At 43.4% G+C, this 18,241-nt stretch overlaps 1 protein-coding gene across 4 annotated transcripts; it reads right to left on the bottom strand.

Moving 5' to 3' along the window:
• Positions 1–664: 664 nt before the first annotated feature.
• LOC120996187 (keratin, type II cytoskeletal 4-like) lies at positions 665–12,151 on the bottom strand. Of its 4 annotated transcripts, none has more exons than XM_040425949.1 (10): positions 11,852–12,151; positions 11,484–11,797; positions 11,106–11,326; positions 10,848–10,908; positions 10,637–10,732; positions 10,260–10,424; positions 3,363–3,488; positions 3,034–3,254; positions 1,687–1,721; positions 1,225–1,592 (listed from the first exon to the last, which is right to left on the bottom strand). In XM_040425949.1, exons 1-10 carry the CDS (start codon positions 12,060–12,062, stop codon positions 1,225–1,227), a joined length of 1,818 nt encoding a protein of 605 aa, XP_040281883.1. In that variant the 5' UTR covers positions 12,063–12,151. The 4 variants fall into 4 exon arrangements, with proteins under 4 accessions (XP_040281881.1, XP_040281883.1, XP_040281882.1 ...); XM_040425948.1 differs by having other exon boundaries at positions 11,484–11,743; positions 11,780–12,150; XM_040425950.1 differs by having other exon boundaries at positions 11,484–11,761; positions 11,852–12,150.
• Between the last annotated feature and the right edge of the window lie 6,090 nt (positions 12,152–18,241).

Here is an 18,241-nt window from a genome sequence, read left to right as displayed (position 1 = left end):
TGTGGAGGAAAGATAATTTAGAAATCAATATAGGAAAGGATTCTGTACAGAGTAGTCAGACTATAGAATACCCTAAACCGAGCGGAAGTAATGGCCAATACCATGTCAGCATTTACATAGGGCCAGAAGCTTTACCCAGTAGCAAATGGCATTAAGCGTTTCAGCATTCAGTACGTAATTAATGATGAAGGTGGATAGTTCAGTGAAAAAAGTTGAAGTTGATGGACTTGTGTTTTTTCTTTTAACCTATGTAAGGCTAGTTTCACACTTGCGGCTGTCTCTCTGACAGGCTGTTCTGACACACAACGGCCTACTGGAGTTCTCCGGATCTGACATTACTGGATACTGCCGCCTGACAAATATGCCAGCAATCAGCCAGGCAAAAACTACTGCAATCGTTCACTGCCGGAACAGCCAAATGCAGGTGTGAAACTAGCTTAAGATAATTTATAGAATAAGAATTATTTTTTTCATTTTTTTTTTCAGCTAATCGATTTTTGTGTTATGTTTATGGCAGCTCATGTGTATTTGTTTTTCAATGAAAGCAGGGTAAACACATTGTGGTCCTGCATCTGCAATCATTTTGCATTGTACCATTCAACAGCAGTTTGTGATATCTAAAAAAATGTATTGCGGCATAAAAGTACACAAACTACAGTTCATGTAAGATTCACATGCAGTTTATTGAAGATATAAAGAAAAGACAAGACATGCGAGCCTGGAGCTGAAAGATCCAGTAAACAGTATTTATATACATCGAACACCCGGATCCCTGACTTACGTAACTCTCAGAAACAAAGAAAGCAGGAACATACAAGACTGGCACCATCCATTACCTAGCTCAGAAGTTTCAAGCAAACTCACCTAGGTATGTTACAGGGATACACATGAGTGCAATTACATTCATACAAAGGGAATATAAGGGACACGTCACCCTCTAAATGATGTGGTCATGATCTTTTGTTTTGACAAATACAGTGGTGTTAACTTCCCAAATTCCTGATAATATATTCAACAATTTGACTGATGGATATAACTAAGATAGTTAAAGGAAGTATGGAATGTCTACATTATAGTCAATTGTATCCCTTAGAAAACACGATATGAGCCAGGATGATACAACTGAACATACTAGTGAAGCTTCATGTATTTGAGCAGACTGACAAAAGTATAGTGCAGTTTGGAGATGAAGGGTGGTGACTAGTGCTAGGGCATTGGAACATGCTAATAGGTTTTCTTCACTGAGGATGTTGATGTTTTTGAAACCGCCACTGAGCTTCTGCCTCCAGAATGGCTGTAACTGCTGCCTCCTTGAGAGGCACCATGTTGACCACTGCTGGTTCCTCCATATGATATCCCACCGCCAGAGCTGCCTCCTCCATATGACCCTCCACTGCCAGACATGCCTCCTCCATATGATATTCGACCGCCAGAGCTGCCTCCTCCATATGACCCTCCACTGCCAGACATGCCTCCTCCATATGATATTCCACCGCCAGAGCTGCCTCCTCCAGTGCCATATCCACTTCCTCCACCAACACCAAATCCTCCTCCTACTCCACCAGAGTGACTTGAAGAACCGCCAACAACGGCTAGATTTAGAAAGAATAAACTTCAGTTATGTTTCATAAATTACTTTAGCATAATTATTATATTACCTTAATAACATTGGTGAGCTATACTTACAGATGGTGACATTGCTGACAACTTCTCCAGACATTCTGAAAATACAAGAATATGTGTAGTAACATTAGACTAGTTGAGATTCTATCAGGTTGGTAACAACCCTTAAAGGGAACCTGTCACCAGGTTTATGGTGTCCTAACTAAGGGCAACATAAATAAGTGACTGATTCTCTTAGCACAATGTTGGGTCACTTTCTTTAATTGACCCAGTCAATCTGCCAACATCTTGTATTGAAAAGCTCCAGCTGATAATGATGAGTCATGAATATTCATGAGCTCCTGACTCTCCCCGCCCACCTGCTGCTGAGTGACAGTTTGTTTCCATAGGAACCAGCAGCAGGTGGGCAGGGGAGTGGCTATAGCTCTGAATAAAATATATGCTGGACTCAATGACATCACGCCGGACTCAAATCAGCTCATTAGCATGCGGAATCTTTGTGTGTATATTAAGGGGTAACCATCTGTCACACCAGTAAGTGAATACATCTAAGGTACTTTTTAGTAGTTAATGATTGTATATAATTAGTTAGATTATAATGAAATATCCACATGACAGGTTCCCTTTAAGGTTCTTTTACATGGGTCAACTTCCAGCGATGGTCAGTAATCAACTGACAAAATAGGAAACACTTATTTGTTGTTGATGGCATCTTCACATGGGGATAAAAAGAATCATTTGTCAGCAACAGTAACTCTTTGAGAGGAGGGGTTTGAACAAACAATCATTGGAACGATCGTTCATTCCAATCTGTCCCAATAATTGACCGATCAATTTCCCATATGATCTGTCGGTGTGTGTTAAAGTCCATCTGCTTGTGTAAAGGGAGCCTTATATGGATCCGGTGAATATGGCTAGTGTCACACTAGCACTGTTTCACACTTTATACTTTTCCAGCAGGCTGTTCCAGTAGAGAACCAGCCTGCTGGAGTTTATCGTATCCAGCCATATACTACCTTTCCCCGCCAGAGCCCATTGACTGTAATGAGACCCAGCAGGCATCCGGCCTGTTTCTGGAATTAGTGCCAGGATTCGGATGGACAGTATTTAGCCGGGTAAATCTCAGCAGTAATTCTGGAAACAGGCTCGATCGCCAACGGGTGCAGTCGGTGCTCCGATAGTTTCCGGCTAAGCCGGATGCAATGAATTATGACAGGTTGTTGCTCTACCAAAACAGCCTAGCAGAACAGTTTAGCACTAGTGTGAAACAAGCCTATATCTGGGAAATATATTACTGATGGCAAGCTTAGCAGTATGTCCAGGCCTTTGTCCTTCAAACGGAAACCAAGGAACAAACATTAAACATATGTTAATATTTTAAAGACCCCTTATGTATCTCATAAAACTGACCTTTCCTCTTCTCCTTCCAGGATTCTTTTGTAAGTGGCAATTTCAACCTCAATATTAATTTTCGCGCTCAAGAGCTCCTGGAAGTCACGCAGTTGACGGGCCAGGTCTTCTTTGGCCTTCTGTAATGCAGCTTCAAGTTCAGCCAACTTCTGTTTGGCATCTTTCAGAGCAGCCTCACCACGTTGCTCAGCCTTAGCAACTGCGGCCTTGAGAGATTCAATCTAATAAAATAATTGCAATTATTTTCTTGATTCCCAAAGCAATCTCCATACTGTATAAGGACAAATTCAGTCATTATCAATGCATCTATTCTAACCAGCTAGGCTTACCTGCTTCTTCGTGCTCTCGATCTCAGACCTCATCCTCTGGATCATACGGGTGAGTTCTGAAATTTCAGTCTTTGTGCTATTTAGGCTGTCACCGTGTTTTCCAGCAGCAGCTTGCAACTGCTTGTACTAAAAGAGTTAAAAAGAGAACATCTCAGCATCTTAATATGGACGCAAGCATAGCACATGCTAAGTGTTACATTTATAAATAATATATTAAGTTGTAAGGGTATTTTACCTTGCACCGAGGTAGAGGGAGCAATTTGGTTGCTGTGGTATCCTCGAGCCTTCTGAAGGATCTGAGACCTACCACAGCTATGTTCATAGGAACATGTTAACCATCCCATAGAGTGCAATGGTAATTCACTGCAGTCTAAGGGAGAATGATCAGATGATTGCATGTTAAACGGTTGGCCACTTTCTGGCTAATATTAGCAATATGATAATATGTCACTTACTAGTTTAGCCTTTGTTAAATTCTGCACCATTTTCTATATTTCATAAGCAACATCTCCTTGTTAGGCAAATCCTCTGTGCTGTCCACAGAGAGATCCTGTTCATAAAATGGCTGATGATGGAAGGTCATGTGACAAGTTATATCGCCTCCACTGTGAAGTCTCTTCTGTTAAAATACACTGCACTTGCACTGTTAGGCCTTTAGTGCAGATGCAGTGTATTTCAAGGCAGGAGACATCACATGGAGGTTATTTTCCTGGTCAAATGACCCTATTTCAGCAGCCATTTCATGGACAGCACAGAAGATTTGCCTAACAAGAGGCATGGCTTATGAAATATAGTGAACGGCAGCAAATATAAACAAAGGCTGTATTAGCAATTGCCATATTATCATCTAAACTAAACATTGGTCATAGTTAGCTAGAAAGTGACCACCCCTTTAAAAAAAAGGAAAAAGAAAATGCAAAAAATGAAAATCGCTTGGTCCTTAAGGGATAATTTACTGGAATGTTATACTGTATGATTAACAATAAGTATAAAAGTGAATATTAAAGGGGTTGGCCACTCTGTTAGCACTTATTAAAGCTATGAAGAAAGTAGGGAGATATTACACTTACTAATATATCTTCTTAAGTAGAACTGCCTGGTTTTCCTGCTATTGGAAGCCACGCCCCCTCCTGTCCTGCTCTCACCACGCCCCCTCCTGTCCTGCTCTCACCACGCCCCCTCCTGTCCTGCTCTCACCACGCCCCCTCCTGTCCTGCTCTCACCACGCCCCCTCCTGTCCTGCTCTCATTACACCCCCTCCTGTCCTGCTCTCACCACGCCCCCTCCTGTCCTGCTCTCACCACGCCCACTCCTGTCCTGCTCTCACCACGCCCCCTCCTGTCCTGCTCTCACCACGCCCCCTCCTGTCCTGCTCTCACCACGCCCCCTCCTGTCCTGCTCTTACCACGCCCCCTCCTGTCCTGCTCTCACCACGCCCCCTCCTGTCCTGCTCTCACAGCTGCCTATCTGTCCATCCTTGCAGGTGCCATGGAGGAGCTTCCTTGTCCATGCCTGAAGGAGTGTGCTGCTGTCTGGGTCCTAAAGCATCCTTCTTGTATCAGAGGTGCTATCCTTCTGTGGCTGGTACTCCTGGCTGGCAGGGGCTTAGCAGGGACACTTGTTGAAAGCTAAAATAAAGAAATGTTTGCAGGTGGAAGAAAGACTAAGGGAAAGCTGTGATGGCTGATCTGACTGCAGGTTCTGCCCCCTCTGTTTCCCCTGTACTGACAGGATCCTGCCAACATGTGACGATGTAGCAGAGCCAGCGCAGCGCTGTGAACCACAAACTGTGAGCAATCCCAGGGTCTGTCCTGTTTATGGTTCCTCTATTACAGACATGATATTACAGCCAGACCAACAGTTCAGGAGCTTTAACCCCTTGAGAGCTGTCAGTATGGCTGAGGTCAGTGATATCTACAGCAGTCACTGGTCTCACCATCTATAATTGTGTGCCCTCTCCTTCCTGCACTCTGTATATGGTGATATGTGACCCCCACCACTGCATATAGAGATCCGTGACCCCCTGTACACTATATACAGTGATCTGTATACAGAGCCCACAAGTGCCGCCAGAAGTCCGCTCCGACCCCATTCACTTTAACCACCTCCGGACCGCCTAACGCAGGATCGCGTTCCGGAGGTGGCAGCCCTGCGCACAGTCACGCATATATGCGTCATCTCGCGAGAAGCGAGATTTCCTGTGAACGCGCGCACACAGGCGCGCACGCTCACAGGAACGGAAGGTAAGAGAGTTGATCTCCAGCCTGCCAGCGGCGATCGTTCGCTGGCAGGCTGGAGATGTGTTTTTTTTTAACCCCTAACAGGTATATTAGACGCTGTTTTGATAACAGCGTCTAATATACCTGCTACCTGGTCCTCTGGTGGTCCCCTTTGTTTGGATCGACCACCAGAGGACACAGGTAGCTCAGTAAAGTAGCACCAAGCACCACTACACTACACTACACCCCCCCCCATCACTTATTAACCCCTTATTAGCCCCTGATCACCCCTGATCACCCCATATAGACTCCCTGATCACCCCCCTGTCATTGATTACCCCCCTGTCATTGATCAACCCCCTGTAAAGCTCCATTCAGACGTCCGCATGATTTTTACGGATACACTGATAGATGGATCGGATCCGCAAAACGCATCCGGACGTCTGAATGAAGCCTTACAGGGGCATGATCAATGACTGTGGTTATCACCCCATATAGACTCCCTGATCACCCCCCTGTCATTGATTACCCCCCTGTAAAGCTCCATTCAGATGTCCGCATGATTTTTACGGATGCACTGATAGATGGATCGGATCCGCAAAACGCATCCGGACGTCTGAATGAAGCCTTACAGGGGCATGATCAATGACTGTGGTTATCACCCCATATAGACTCCCTGATCACCCCCCTGTCATTGATTACACCCCTGTCATTGATCAACCCCCTATAAAGCTCCATTCAGATGTCCGCATGATTTTTACGGATCCACTGATAGATGGATCGGATCTGCAAAACACATACAGGCGTCTCCCTGGAGCCTTCCAGGGGGGGTGATCAATGACTGTGGTGATCACCCCATATAGACTCCCTGATCACCCCCCTGTCATTGATCACCACCCCTGTCATTGATCACCCCCCCCTGTCATTGATCACCCCCCTGTCATTGATCACCCCCCCTGTCATTGATCACCCCCCTGTCATTGATCACCCCCCCTGTCATTGATCACCCCCCCTGTCATTGATCACCCGCCTGTCATTGATCACCCCTTTGTAAGGCTCCATTCAGACATTTTTTTGGCCCAAGTTAGCGGAACTATTTTTTTTTTTTCTTACAAAGTCTCATATTCCACTAACTTGTGTAAAAAAATAAAATCTCACATGAACTCACCATACCCCTCACGGAATCCAAATGCGTAAAATTTTTTAGACATTTATATTCCAGACTTCTTCTCACGCTTTAGGGCCCCTAGAATGCCAGGGCAGTATAAATACCCCACATGTGACCCCATTTCGGAAAGAAGACACCCCCAGGTATTCCGTGAGGGGCATATTGAGTCCATGAAAGATTGAAATTTTTGTCCCAAGTTAGCGGAACGGGAGACTTTGTGAGAAAAAAATAAAAAATATCAATTTCCGTTAACTTGTGCCAAAAAAAAAAAATTTCTATGAACTCGCCATGCCCCTCATTGAATACCTTGGGGTGTCTTCTTTCCAAAATGGGGTCACATGTGGGGTATTTATACTGCCCTGGCATTCTAGGGGCCCCAAAGCGTGAGAAGAAGTCTGGTATCCAAATGTCTAAAAATGCCCTCCTAAAAGGACTTTGGGCACCTTTGCGCATCTAGGCTGCAAAAAAGTGTCACACATCTGGTATCGCCGTACTCAGGAGAAGTTGGGGAATGTGTTTTGGGGTGTCATTTTACATATACCCATGCTGGGTGAGAGAAATATCTTGGTCAAATGCCAACTTTGTATAAAAAAATTGGAAAAGTTGTCTTTTGCCAAGATATTTCTCTCACCCAGCAAGGGTATATGTAAAATGATACCCCAAAACACATTCCCCAACTTCTTCTGAATACGGCGATACCACATGTGTGACACTTTTTTGCAGCCTAGGTGGGCAAAGGGGCCCATATTCCAAAGAGCACCTTTAGGATTTCACAGGTCATTTACCTACTTACCACACATTAGGGCCCCTGGAAAATTCCAGGGCAGTATAACTACCCCACAAGTGACCCCATTTTGGAAAGAAGACACCCCAAGGTATTCCGTGAGTGGCATGGCGAGTTCCTAGAATTTTTTATTTTTTGTCACAAGTTAGTGGAAAATGCTGATTTTTTTTTTTTTGTTTTTTTCATACAAAGTCTCATATTCCACTAACTTGTGACAAAAAATAAAAACTTCCATGAACTCACTATGCCCATCAGCGAATACCTTGGGGTCTCTTCTTTCCAAAATGGGGTCACTTGTGGGGTAGTTATACTGCCCTGGCATTCTAGGGGCCCAAATGTGTGGTAAGGAGTTTGAAATCAAATTCTGTAAAAAATGACCTGTGAAATCCGAAAGGTGCTCTTTGGAATATGGGCCCCTTTGCCCACCTAGGCTGCAAAAAAGTGTCACACATCTGGTATCTCCGTACTCAGGAGAAGTTGGGGAATGTGTTTTGGGGTGTCATTTTACATATACCCATGCTGGGTGAGAGAAATATCTTGGCAAAAGACAACTTTTCCCATTTTTTTATACAAAGTTGGCATTTGACCAAGATATTTATCTCACCCAGCATGGGTATATGTAAAATGACACCCCAAAACACATTCCTCAACTTCTCCTGAATACAGAGATACCAGATGTGTGACACTTTTTTGCAGCCTAGGTGGGCAAAGGGGCCCATATTCCAAAGAGCACCTTTCGGATTTCACAGGTCATTTTTTACAGAATTTGATTTTAAACTCCTTACCACACATTTGGGCCCCTAGAATGCCAGGGCAGTATAACTACCCCACAAGTGACCCCATTTTGGAAAGAAGAGACCCCAAGGTATTTCGTGATGGGCATAGTGAGTTCATAGAAGTTTTTATTTTTTGTCACAAGTTAGTGAAATATGAGACTTTGTAAGAAAAAAAAAAAATCATCATTTTCCGCTAACTTGTGACAAAAAATAAAAAGTTCTATGAACTCACTATGCCCATCAGCGAATACCTTAGGGTGTGTACTTTCCGAAATGGGGTCATTTGTGGGGTGTTTGTACTGTCTGGCCATTGTAGAACCTCAGGAAACATGACAGGTGCTCAGAAAGTCAGAGCTGCTTCAAAAAGCGGAAATTCACATTTTTGTACCATAGTTTGTAAACGCTATAACTTTTACCCAAAGCATTTTTTTTTTACCCAAACATTTTTTTTTTATCAAAGACATGTAGATCAATAAATTTAGAGCAAAATTTATATATGGATCTCGTTTTTTTTTGCAAAATTTTACAACTGAAAGTGAAAAATGACATTTTTTTGCAAAAAAATCGTTAAATTTCAATTAATAACAAAAAAAGTAAAAATGTCAGCAGCAATTAAATACCACCAAATGAAAGCTCTATTAGTGAGAAGAAAAGGAGGTAAAATTCATTTGGGTGGTAAGTTGCATGACCGAGCAATAAACGGTGAAAGTAGTGTAGGTCAGAAGTGTAAAAAGTGGCCTGGTCTTTCAGGGTGTTTAAGCACTGGGGGCTGAAGTGGTTAAGGTCGGAGATGTGGCCACAGCACGACAAACTTGCCGGGAGGCGGCCGGAGTAAAAACGCAGCGTGCTGGGCATCAGTGAATGTGAATGGGGCCGGAGCGGACTTCCGGCGGCACTAGTGGGCTAGCGTTAGCACAGATCCAGCAGGGGAACAGCCTGCCGGACCCTGCTAACGCTAGTGTGAAAGTAGCCTTAGTCGTGTGATGATAGACAGGAGGCTCCTCTCCATGTGAGCAGATCGATTTCTACAAATGTATTCATCAGAGATCTGTCCCCCGCTCAACAGCCCCCTCTATGGCCGTCCATGCACCTAAACAGAAATCTATGACAGCTCAGAGCTGCCATGGACTTCTGGCTTCATTTGTGTCAGAAAACTGGTGAAAATTAACGTAAATTTGTTGGGGCGACTGGTCACGCCCCCTCCCTGCCATTGTCACGCCCCTTTTTTTTTCTTTTTTAAAGGCACAGTTAAAAAGTTGCAAACACATAGTTTGCAACTTTTTAACACCACTTTTCAGAAACAAAGGAAATGATAAATCTCCCCTTCTATTCATTCTGTTCATGGTTTAAATCCAGTGGTGCAACTAGAAATGACTAGGCCCTACAGCAGGTTTATGAACAGGGCCCCCCCTCCCCCCAGTAACATATGTGTGATACATTAGCATCATATTCCTGTGTGCTGCTGGGACTGGGGCCTACTTCCTATTGCTATGTCTGTACAGTGGTCAGAGGGGCTCTTGTCTCTATGGAAACACAGGTGGGCGGGGATGTCATGTGACCGCTCCTCTGAACATGCTTGCTGCAGTGCATGCTGGGATATTTACTTTCACTTTGCCGCTGCTCCTCCCACACAGCCGGTCTGAGGAGCTCCTCCAGGGAGGCATGTCATGGTGAACAGGTTAGAAAAATGACATATAGCCAGTGCATGTCACAGGATATAAATACTTCATGGTTTTGGCTATTGTCTGGGGCACTTTGGATTTTTGATACTTAGGGTGGCCAACCCCTTTAATGTAACAAATTATACGTATTCCATAAAGTATTTCATAACACACTGTCTAAGTTTCGACTTGCATTGGCAATATATCTATTAGGAGTACAGGGTGGGGTCTAATTATAAGCGTTGATAGGGTTTAGATTAGCATGCATTAGCAGGTGGCTGACACTAACCTTATTGTCATATAATGCTTCTGCTTCAGCTCTGCTTCTCTGTGCAATCTGTTCATATTGCTCCTTAATTGCCGCAATGATGCTATTCAAGTCGAAGTTTCGGTTATTATCCATGGACAGAATAACAGAGGTATCCTCACTTCCTCCTTGTGTTTGTGAGAGCTCCTGTAAATCACACAAAGCATCACACATAAGCTAAGGTTCAAAGCTACGATAATAATGTTTCTATTAATTTAATTTTAATTTAAGGTATATTAAATAATGCTGTTAAAATGACATAAAATGATGATATATTTTAGCCAGAATTAATCACCGGTATTGTTCCTTTATTTAACTCCATGTACAATGAAAAATGGTTAATAAACCAGAAGACTTACAGCATCATATAGAGTTCTCAAGAAGTGAAGATCTTCTGTCAGGCCATCTACCTTGCTTTCCAAATCCACCTTGATCATATATGCTGCATCGACATCCTGTAAAATAGAAATAGTCAATGCATTCCAACAATTCATTTATTTTGAGGCTCCATAACTTCGCTTACTTAAAAATAATGTCGAATTAGCCTTAGTTCACTTGAACACAACTCACCTTCTTAAGCACCACAAACTCATTTTCTGCCTGAGTGCGCCTATTCATTTCATCTTCATATCTACAAAAAGTACAAATACAATGTAAAATGGCTGATCCTTATTATAAATGATTTGTACTTGAGTTGTGGAAAAGCTTAGTGTATAATATACAAAAAAAAAGATCTTAGTTTAGAAATTGTTCTCTTGCCAAGAAGTCAAAGAAAGGTTAATTAATTTAGTAATCAGATCAATATTCTAAACTATAATGCCATCATACTTTTTCTTGAATTCTTCTACCATTTCTTGCATGCGCTTCAGTTCATTGTCTAGATTGGCTTTCTGGCTTGTTATGCTGTAAAGATGTTTCTGCAGATTGCTAATATAAGCTTCAAAAATTGGCTCTAAGCTGTTTCTTTTGGTACCACCCTTTGATCCTTGTTCTTGCAAGAGTTTCCATTTTGTCTCTAGTACTTTGTTCTGCTGTTCCAAGAATCTAACCTATAAATGAAATGGAAGTCATGTTTATAAACTGAGAAACAGCTTTGTCCAAATTAATTTCAATGCGCTGACTATAATAAATAAACACATTTACTTAAAAAAGTTATACAATTTACAAATGTTCAATTGATTTAGTTTTTCTCCATAGGAGTCTTACCTTGTCAATGAAAGTTGCAAATTTGTTGTTGAGGGCTTTAATCTGTTCTCTTTCTTGAGTTTTTACTTTTTGAATCTCTGGATCTATTTCCACATTCATTGGCTGCAAAAGGATTTTGTTGATTGTGACTTCCTGGATTCCACCAGGTGGGCAAACAGGAAAACCATGGTCACCTCCATGGCCACCAAATCCTCCTACTCCCCCACCATATCCTGCTCCCCCACCGAATCCTCCTGCACCACCATATCCTGCTCCCCCACCTAATCCTCCTGCACCACCATATCCTGCTCCCCCACCGAATCCTCCTGCACCACCAAATCCTCCTGCACCACCAGATCCTCCTCCACCAAAACCATATCCTGCACCACTACCAAATCCTCCTGCACCACTACCATGGCTTCCCCCAGCGTGATAGCTGGTAGCACCAATTGAAGTTTTCCTTTGTCCACCAAGATTATATAAACTTCTTGATCCAAAACCAGAAACTCGGGAGCTTCCTGTTCTTCCGCCACCTACTGAGCAGGTACTAAATCCCCTGCTTCCACCACCACTTTTGCTTTGCTTTTGCAAATAAGCCATAATGGATTCTGAAAAATGAAATTGAAAGGGAACGAAAAGTAGAGATAAGGTGAAGGAGTGTGGGCCCCTTTGCACTGAGAGACAACAGTGTCCCTTTTTATCTGTTTGAAACTTGGGCTTGGTTGCATGGGTGTCAAGAGACCAGTTTAATGCAATAGTGGGTTTGGCAAAGCTGGCAACCACCTATCAATCTGCTTAACTGATCACACCTTTGGGAAATATTGCTTTGCTTGCACTGTTTAAACTCAGCAATCTATTTCCCTATATCTAATCACTGCAATGTTCTCACGATCATTAGGGTACATTATCATTTTATGTTGGATTGTAACAGCCAGTTGAACTTAATACTTAAAAGGAGACACCTGTATATAGGACATACAAGATTACTCTTGAGTATCCAGATTGTTTACGCAACAGTTGTCATTAATCTGTCTATTGTAATTAAAATATATCTGACGTGTATTTACTTGTAGTAATCTATGACAATCAAACCCATGAAGAGTGCAAGACAAACTCTATGTTTTAATTGCACTAACTATACAATATGATATATCAAATCATGTTCTGAATATTTAATAATACTGTAAGTACTTTTTTGTGGATGGTAACAGTTTATTTTGAACTTTTAGCCCACTATCTTCTGTGTACACCTTCATTCTACTGGCTACTTTCACACTTGCGTTGTTCTTTTCCGGCATAGAGTTCCGTCACAGGGGCTCTATACCTGAAAAGAACTGATCAGGTATGTCCCCATGCATTCTGAATGGAGAGTAATCCGTTCAGTTTGCATCAGGATGTCTTCAGTTCAGTCGTTTTGACTGATCAGGCAAAAGAGAAAACCGCAGCATGCTACGGTTTTATCTCCGGCTAAAAAAACTGAAGACATGCCTGAATGCCGGATCAGGCATTTTTTCCCATAGGAATGTATTAGTGCCGGATCCGGCATTCAGAATACCGGAATGCCGGATCCGTCCTTCCGGTATGCGCATGCGCAGACTGAAAAAAAGGTGAAAAAATAAATGCCGGATCCGTTTTTGCCGGATGACACCGGAAAGACGGATCCGGCATTTCAATGCATTTTTTCGACTGATCAGGCATTTTTAAGACTGATCAGGATCCTGATCAGTCTTACTAATGCCATCAGTTAGCATACATTTTGCCTGATCCGGCAGGCAGTTCCGGCGACGGAACTGCTTGCCGGATCTCTCTGCCGCAAGTGTGAAAGTAGCCTAACAGAAGGGGTATCAGTCACAGATCCTCCTCAAAGATACATAATGTATCAGCTTTAAAGTGATTATCTTTAGCTAGTGATGAGCGTGCATGCCCGACCGAATACCGGTTTGGCTTGAGCATCGCTATGCTCGGCACATGGCCGTACTCGTCCGAGTTCCGCATGTGCTCGAGCGCTATGCTCGAGTCTCCCTCCCGCACGTTTCGCGACTGCTAAGCAGCCAATAAACGTGCAGTTAAGTACTGCCATCACTGTAATGCCAGTAGCCATGTTGGCTGCTGGCATTACAGTGATTGGCTGGCCGGAACGCATCATCGGGTGCTATATAGCACCCGATGACACATGCTCGGATCAGTCATAGTCAGGGAGAGCAGAGGGTAGGAAGAGAAAGGCAGTTTAGGGAGCGAAATTCACAGTTATTATTCTAAGAAAGCTTTTCAAAGACCCAAAAGTCCTTTTAAGGACTACTGTGTGTGTGTGTGTGTTTTAGAGCAGCAATATATTTTTACCTGCGCCAAATTGATCAGTCTCAGGGACATCCGTGCTGAGGAAGGGACAGATAGTGCAGGGAGAGAAATTTGCTGTTTTTACTACCAAAAGCTTTTCAAAGACCCCAAAGTCCTTTTAAGGACTACTGTGTGTGTGTTTGTCAGCAGCAAGATGTTTTTCTTTAATACCTATTGACATATACTGTACATCATCCGCAGACTGTGTCTTTTTGCGTAAATTCAAATAATCACACTTATTGTCTATAGTGTGTGTTTAATACACATTCGTGACATATACAGTACTCCATCCGAAAACTGTTTCTTTAGCGCAAATTTCAATAATCTGGGCCTAATATAGTGTCCATATTCTGTGGGTTTCTGTGACAAATACTGTCCTAACATAGTAACATAGTACATAAGGCCGAAAAAAGACATTTGTCCATCCAGTTCGGCCTGTTATCCTGCAAGTTGATCCAGAGGAAGGCAAAAAAACCCTGTGAGGTAGAAGCCAATTTTCCTCACTTTAGGGGAATAAAAAATTCCTTCCCGACTCCAATCAGGCAATCAGAATAACTCCCTGGATCAACGACCCCTCTCTAGTAGCTATATCCTGTAATATTATTACACTCCAGAAATACATCCAGGCCCCTCATAAATTCCTTTATTGTACTCACCATCACCACCTCCTCAGGCAGAGAGTTCCATAGTCTCACTGCTCTTACCGTAAAGAATCCTTTTCTATGTTTGTGTACAAACCTTCTTTCCTCCAGACGCAGAGGATGTCCCCTCGTCACAGTCACAGTCCTGGGGATAAATAGATGATGGGATAGATCTCTGTACTGACCCCTGATATATTTATACATATTAATTAGATCTCCCCTCAGTCGTCTTTTTTCTAACGTGAATAACCCTAATTTTGATAATCTTTCAGGGTACTGTAGTTGCCCCATTCCAGTTATTACTTTAGTTGCCCTCCTCTGGACCCTCTCCAGCTCTGCTATGTCTGCCTTGTTCACTGGAGCCCAGAACTGTACACAGTACTCCATGTGTGGTCTGACTAATGATTTGTAAAGTGGTAGGACTATGTTCTTATCACGGGCATCTATGCCCCTTTTGATGCAACCCATTATCTTATTGGCCTTGGCACCAGCTGCCTGACGCTGTTTTTTGCAGCTTAGTTTGCTGTTTATTAAAATTCCTAGATCCTTTTCCATGTCAGTGTTACCCAGTGTTTTACCATTTAGTATGTACGGGTTACTTGCATTATTCCTTCCCATGTGCATAACTTTACATTTGTCAGTGTTAAACCTCATCTGCCACTTATCTGCCCAAGCCTCCAATCTATCCAAATCCCTCTGTAGTAGTATACTGTCCTCTTCAGTGTTAATTACTTTACACAGTTTAGTGTCATCTGCGAAAATTGATATTTTACTATGCAAGCCTTCTACAAGATCATTAATAAATATATTGAAGAGAATAGGGCCCAATACTGACCCCTGAGGTACTCCACTAGTGACAGTGACCCAATCTGAGTATGTACCGTTAATAACCACCCTCTGTTTTCTATCTGCATCCGAAAACTGAGTTTGTATTGCAAATTCCAATAATCTGGGCCTAATCTAGTGTCCATAGTGTGTTGTTTTCTATGACATACACAGTACGCCATCTGAAAACAGTTTCTTTAGCGTAAATTTAAATAATCAGGGGCCAGTCCTCATCTACTGTTTCTGTAGACATACAGTACAGACCAAAAGTTTGGACACACCTTCTCATTCAAAGAGTTTTCTTTATTTTCATGACTATGAAAATTGTAGATTCACACTGAAGGCATCAAAACTATTAATTAACACATGTGGAATTATATACATAACAAACAAGTGTGAAACAACTGAAAATATGTCATATTCTAGGTTCTTCAAAGTAGCCACCTTTTGCTTTGATTACTGTTTTGCACACTCTTGGCATTCTCTTGATGAGCTTCAAGAGGTAGTCCCCTGAAATGGTTTTCACTTCACAGGTGTGCCCTGTCAGATTTAATAAGTGGGATTTCTTGCCTTATAAATGGGGATGGGACCATCAGTTGCGTTGAGGAGAAGTCAGGTGGATACACAGCTGATAGTCCTACTGAATAGACTGTTAGAATTGGTATTATGGCAAGAAAAAAGCAGCTAAGTAAAGAAAAACGAGTGGCCATCATTACTTTAAGAAATGAAGGTCAGTCAGTCAGCCAAAAAATTGGGAAAACTTTGAAAGTAAGGGCTATTTGACCATGAAGGAGAGTGATGGGGTGCTGAGCCAGATGACCTGGCCTCCACAGTCACCGGACCTGAACCCAATCGAGATGGTTTGGGGTGAGCTGGACAGCAGAGTGAAGGCAAAAGGGCCAACAAGTGCTAAGCATCTCTGGGAACTCCTTCAAGACTGTTGGAAGACCATTTCAGGGGACTACCTCTTGAAGTTCATTAAAAGAATGCCAAGAGTGTGCAAAGCAGTAATCAAAGCAAAAGTTGGCTACTTTGAAGAACCTAGAATATGACATATTTTCAGTTGTTTCACACTTGTTTGTTATGTATATAATTCCACATGTGTTAATTCATAGTTTTGATGCCTTCATAGTCATGAAAATAAAGAAAACTCTTTGAATGAGAAGGTGTGTCCAAACTTTTGGTCTGTACTGTATACAGTACTGCATCAGAAAACTGTTTCTTTAGCATAAATTAAAATAATCTGGTCCTAATCTAGTGTCCATAGTGTGTTGTTTTCTGTGACATATACAGTACGCCATCCGAAAACTGTTTCTTTAGGGCAAATTCCAATAATCTGGGCCTAATCTAGTGTTCATAGTGTATGGCTTTCTGTGACATATACAGTACACCATCCAATAACTGTTTCTTTATGGCAAATTTAACTAATCTGGGCCTAATATAGTGTCCATATTCTGTGAGTTTCTATGACATATACTGTCCTGCATTCGAAAACGGTGTCTTTAGCGGACTGTGAAACAATCTGCACCACATCAAGTGACAAAACCATTAACATGAAGAAGGCGAGCACTAAGGGACGGGGAAGTGGGCGTGATGCTGATGGTGCACGCAGAGGCCGTGGCCCTCGGCGCAATAAAACTGTGCCTGTTGCCATTGCACCAGAAAAAAAAAACATCCACTGTACCCAGCTTTATGTCCAAGTTAGCTGGGCGGCGCAGGACAACCTGTCCAAGTCGGACCAGTGCAAACAGTTGGTCGGTTGGATTGCTAAAGATAATGCTTCCAGTCGGTTAAGCAGAGTGAGAAAGTGTAAGAGGAGGTGGTTGACGATGAGGTCACTGACCCAACATGGGAAGGTGAAAAGCCGAGCGAGGACAGCAGTACAGAGGGGGAGGGATCCGCAGCACCGCAACAGGCTGGAAGAGGCAGTGGGGTTGCAAAAGGGAGATGTCGGCCCACACCAAACAGGCCCGCAACCGTTACACTGAGCACCCCCATGCATAAATCTACCTTGCCAAGGGGTAGGTGTTCCACAGTGTGGCGCTTTTATGAGGAAAGTGCAGATGACAAAAGAGTGGTAGCTTGCAACCTGTGCCGTACCAAAATGAGCCGGAGCGTGAACACTTGCAACCTCACCACCACCAGCATGATCTGCCACATGGCATCCAAGCACCCTAATAAATGGGCCAAACGCCTGGGTCAACAATCTGGCCCTGCAGGTTACACCACTGCCTCCTCTTCCCCTGTGTTACGCACTGCTGGCCAATCTCCTGTCGAAGGGACAGGCCTGGATGCCCCTTGCCCTGCATCTGGACCTTCGCATGAACCATCAGCCATAACATCCACTTCCCTGTCCCAGCGCAGCATCCAAATGTCCATAACACAATCATTTGAATGCAAGCGCAAATACCCACCCACAGGCCATAGCACTTTATGCGCAACTTTCGAAATTACTGGCCCTTGAAATGTTGACATTTAGGCTTGTGGACACTGAGGCCTTCCGCAGCATGATGTCGGGAGCCATCCCTCAGTACGCAGTCCCCAGTCGCCACAATTTTTTTATGATGTGTCGTGCCCGCCTTACACCAGCATGTGCAGCACGCCAGACCTGCAGGGTATAGCGACAGTGAGGTCACGGTTATGGGTAATCGAGGGTTACTCACTTTTTGGAGGACCCTGGGCAGGCATGCGGCAGTGAAGGAGAGGTAGACACAAGTTCCTCTGGGGCAGACTCTGTATGGAGAAACCTAGCCTGGTGTTGGGTGAGGTGCCCTGGATGTTGCAGGTGTTTTGAGTGCCTGAGGCAAGGTCCCTTTAAGGATCGTGACGCCAGTGCCTGTAACGGTGGGTGCCCCCTGGTAGACCGCGTGGACCTTCTTACTGGCAGAGGTTCTTCCTGCCTGGACTCAGGAAGGTCAGAGGAGCCCACCGCCTCTGGAGCTACTTCAGGAGCTCTCTGGGGCAAGGTGTCCTGAG

The sequence above is a fragment of the Bufo bufo genome, chromosome 3 (assembly GCF_905171765.1).
Source record: "Bufo bufo chromosome 3, aBufBuf1.1, whole genome shotgun sequence".
Classification (NCBI taxonomy): Eukaryota; Metazoa; Chordata; class Amphibia; order Anura; family Bufonidae; genus Bufo; species Bufo bufo.
This window is presented reverse-complemented; position numbering and strand designations above follow the sequence as displayed.

What these genes read in the sequence shown, in the direction of transcription:
- LOC120996187 (XM_040425947.1), bottom strand. Translation starts at nt 12,062, where the DNA reads ATGGCTTATTTGCAAAAGCAAAGCAAAAGTGGTGGTGGAAGCAGGGGA. An exon ending in GTAGAAGAATTCAAGAAAAA is followed by an intron (nt 10,909 to 11,105) that starts GTATGATGGCAT and finishes TACTTTTTGTAG; the next exon opens with ATATGAAGATGAAATGAATA. An exon ending in AGTTTGTGGTGCTTAAGAAG is followed by an intron (nt 10,733 to 10,847) that starts GTGAGTTGTGTT and finishes TCTATTTTACAG; the next exon opens with GATGTCGATGCAGCATATAT.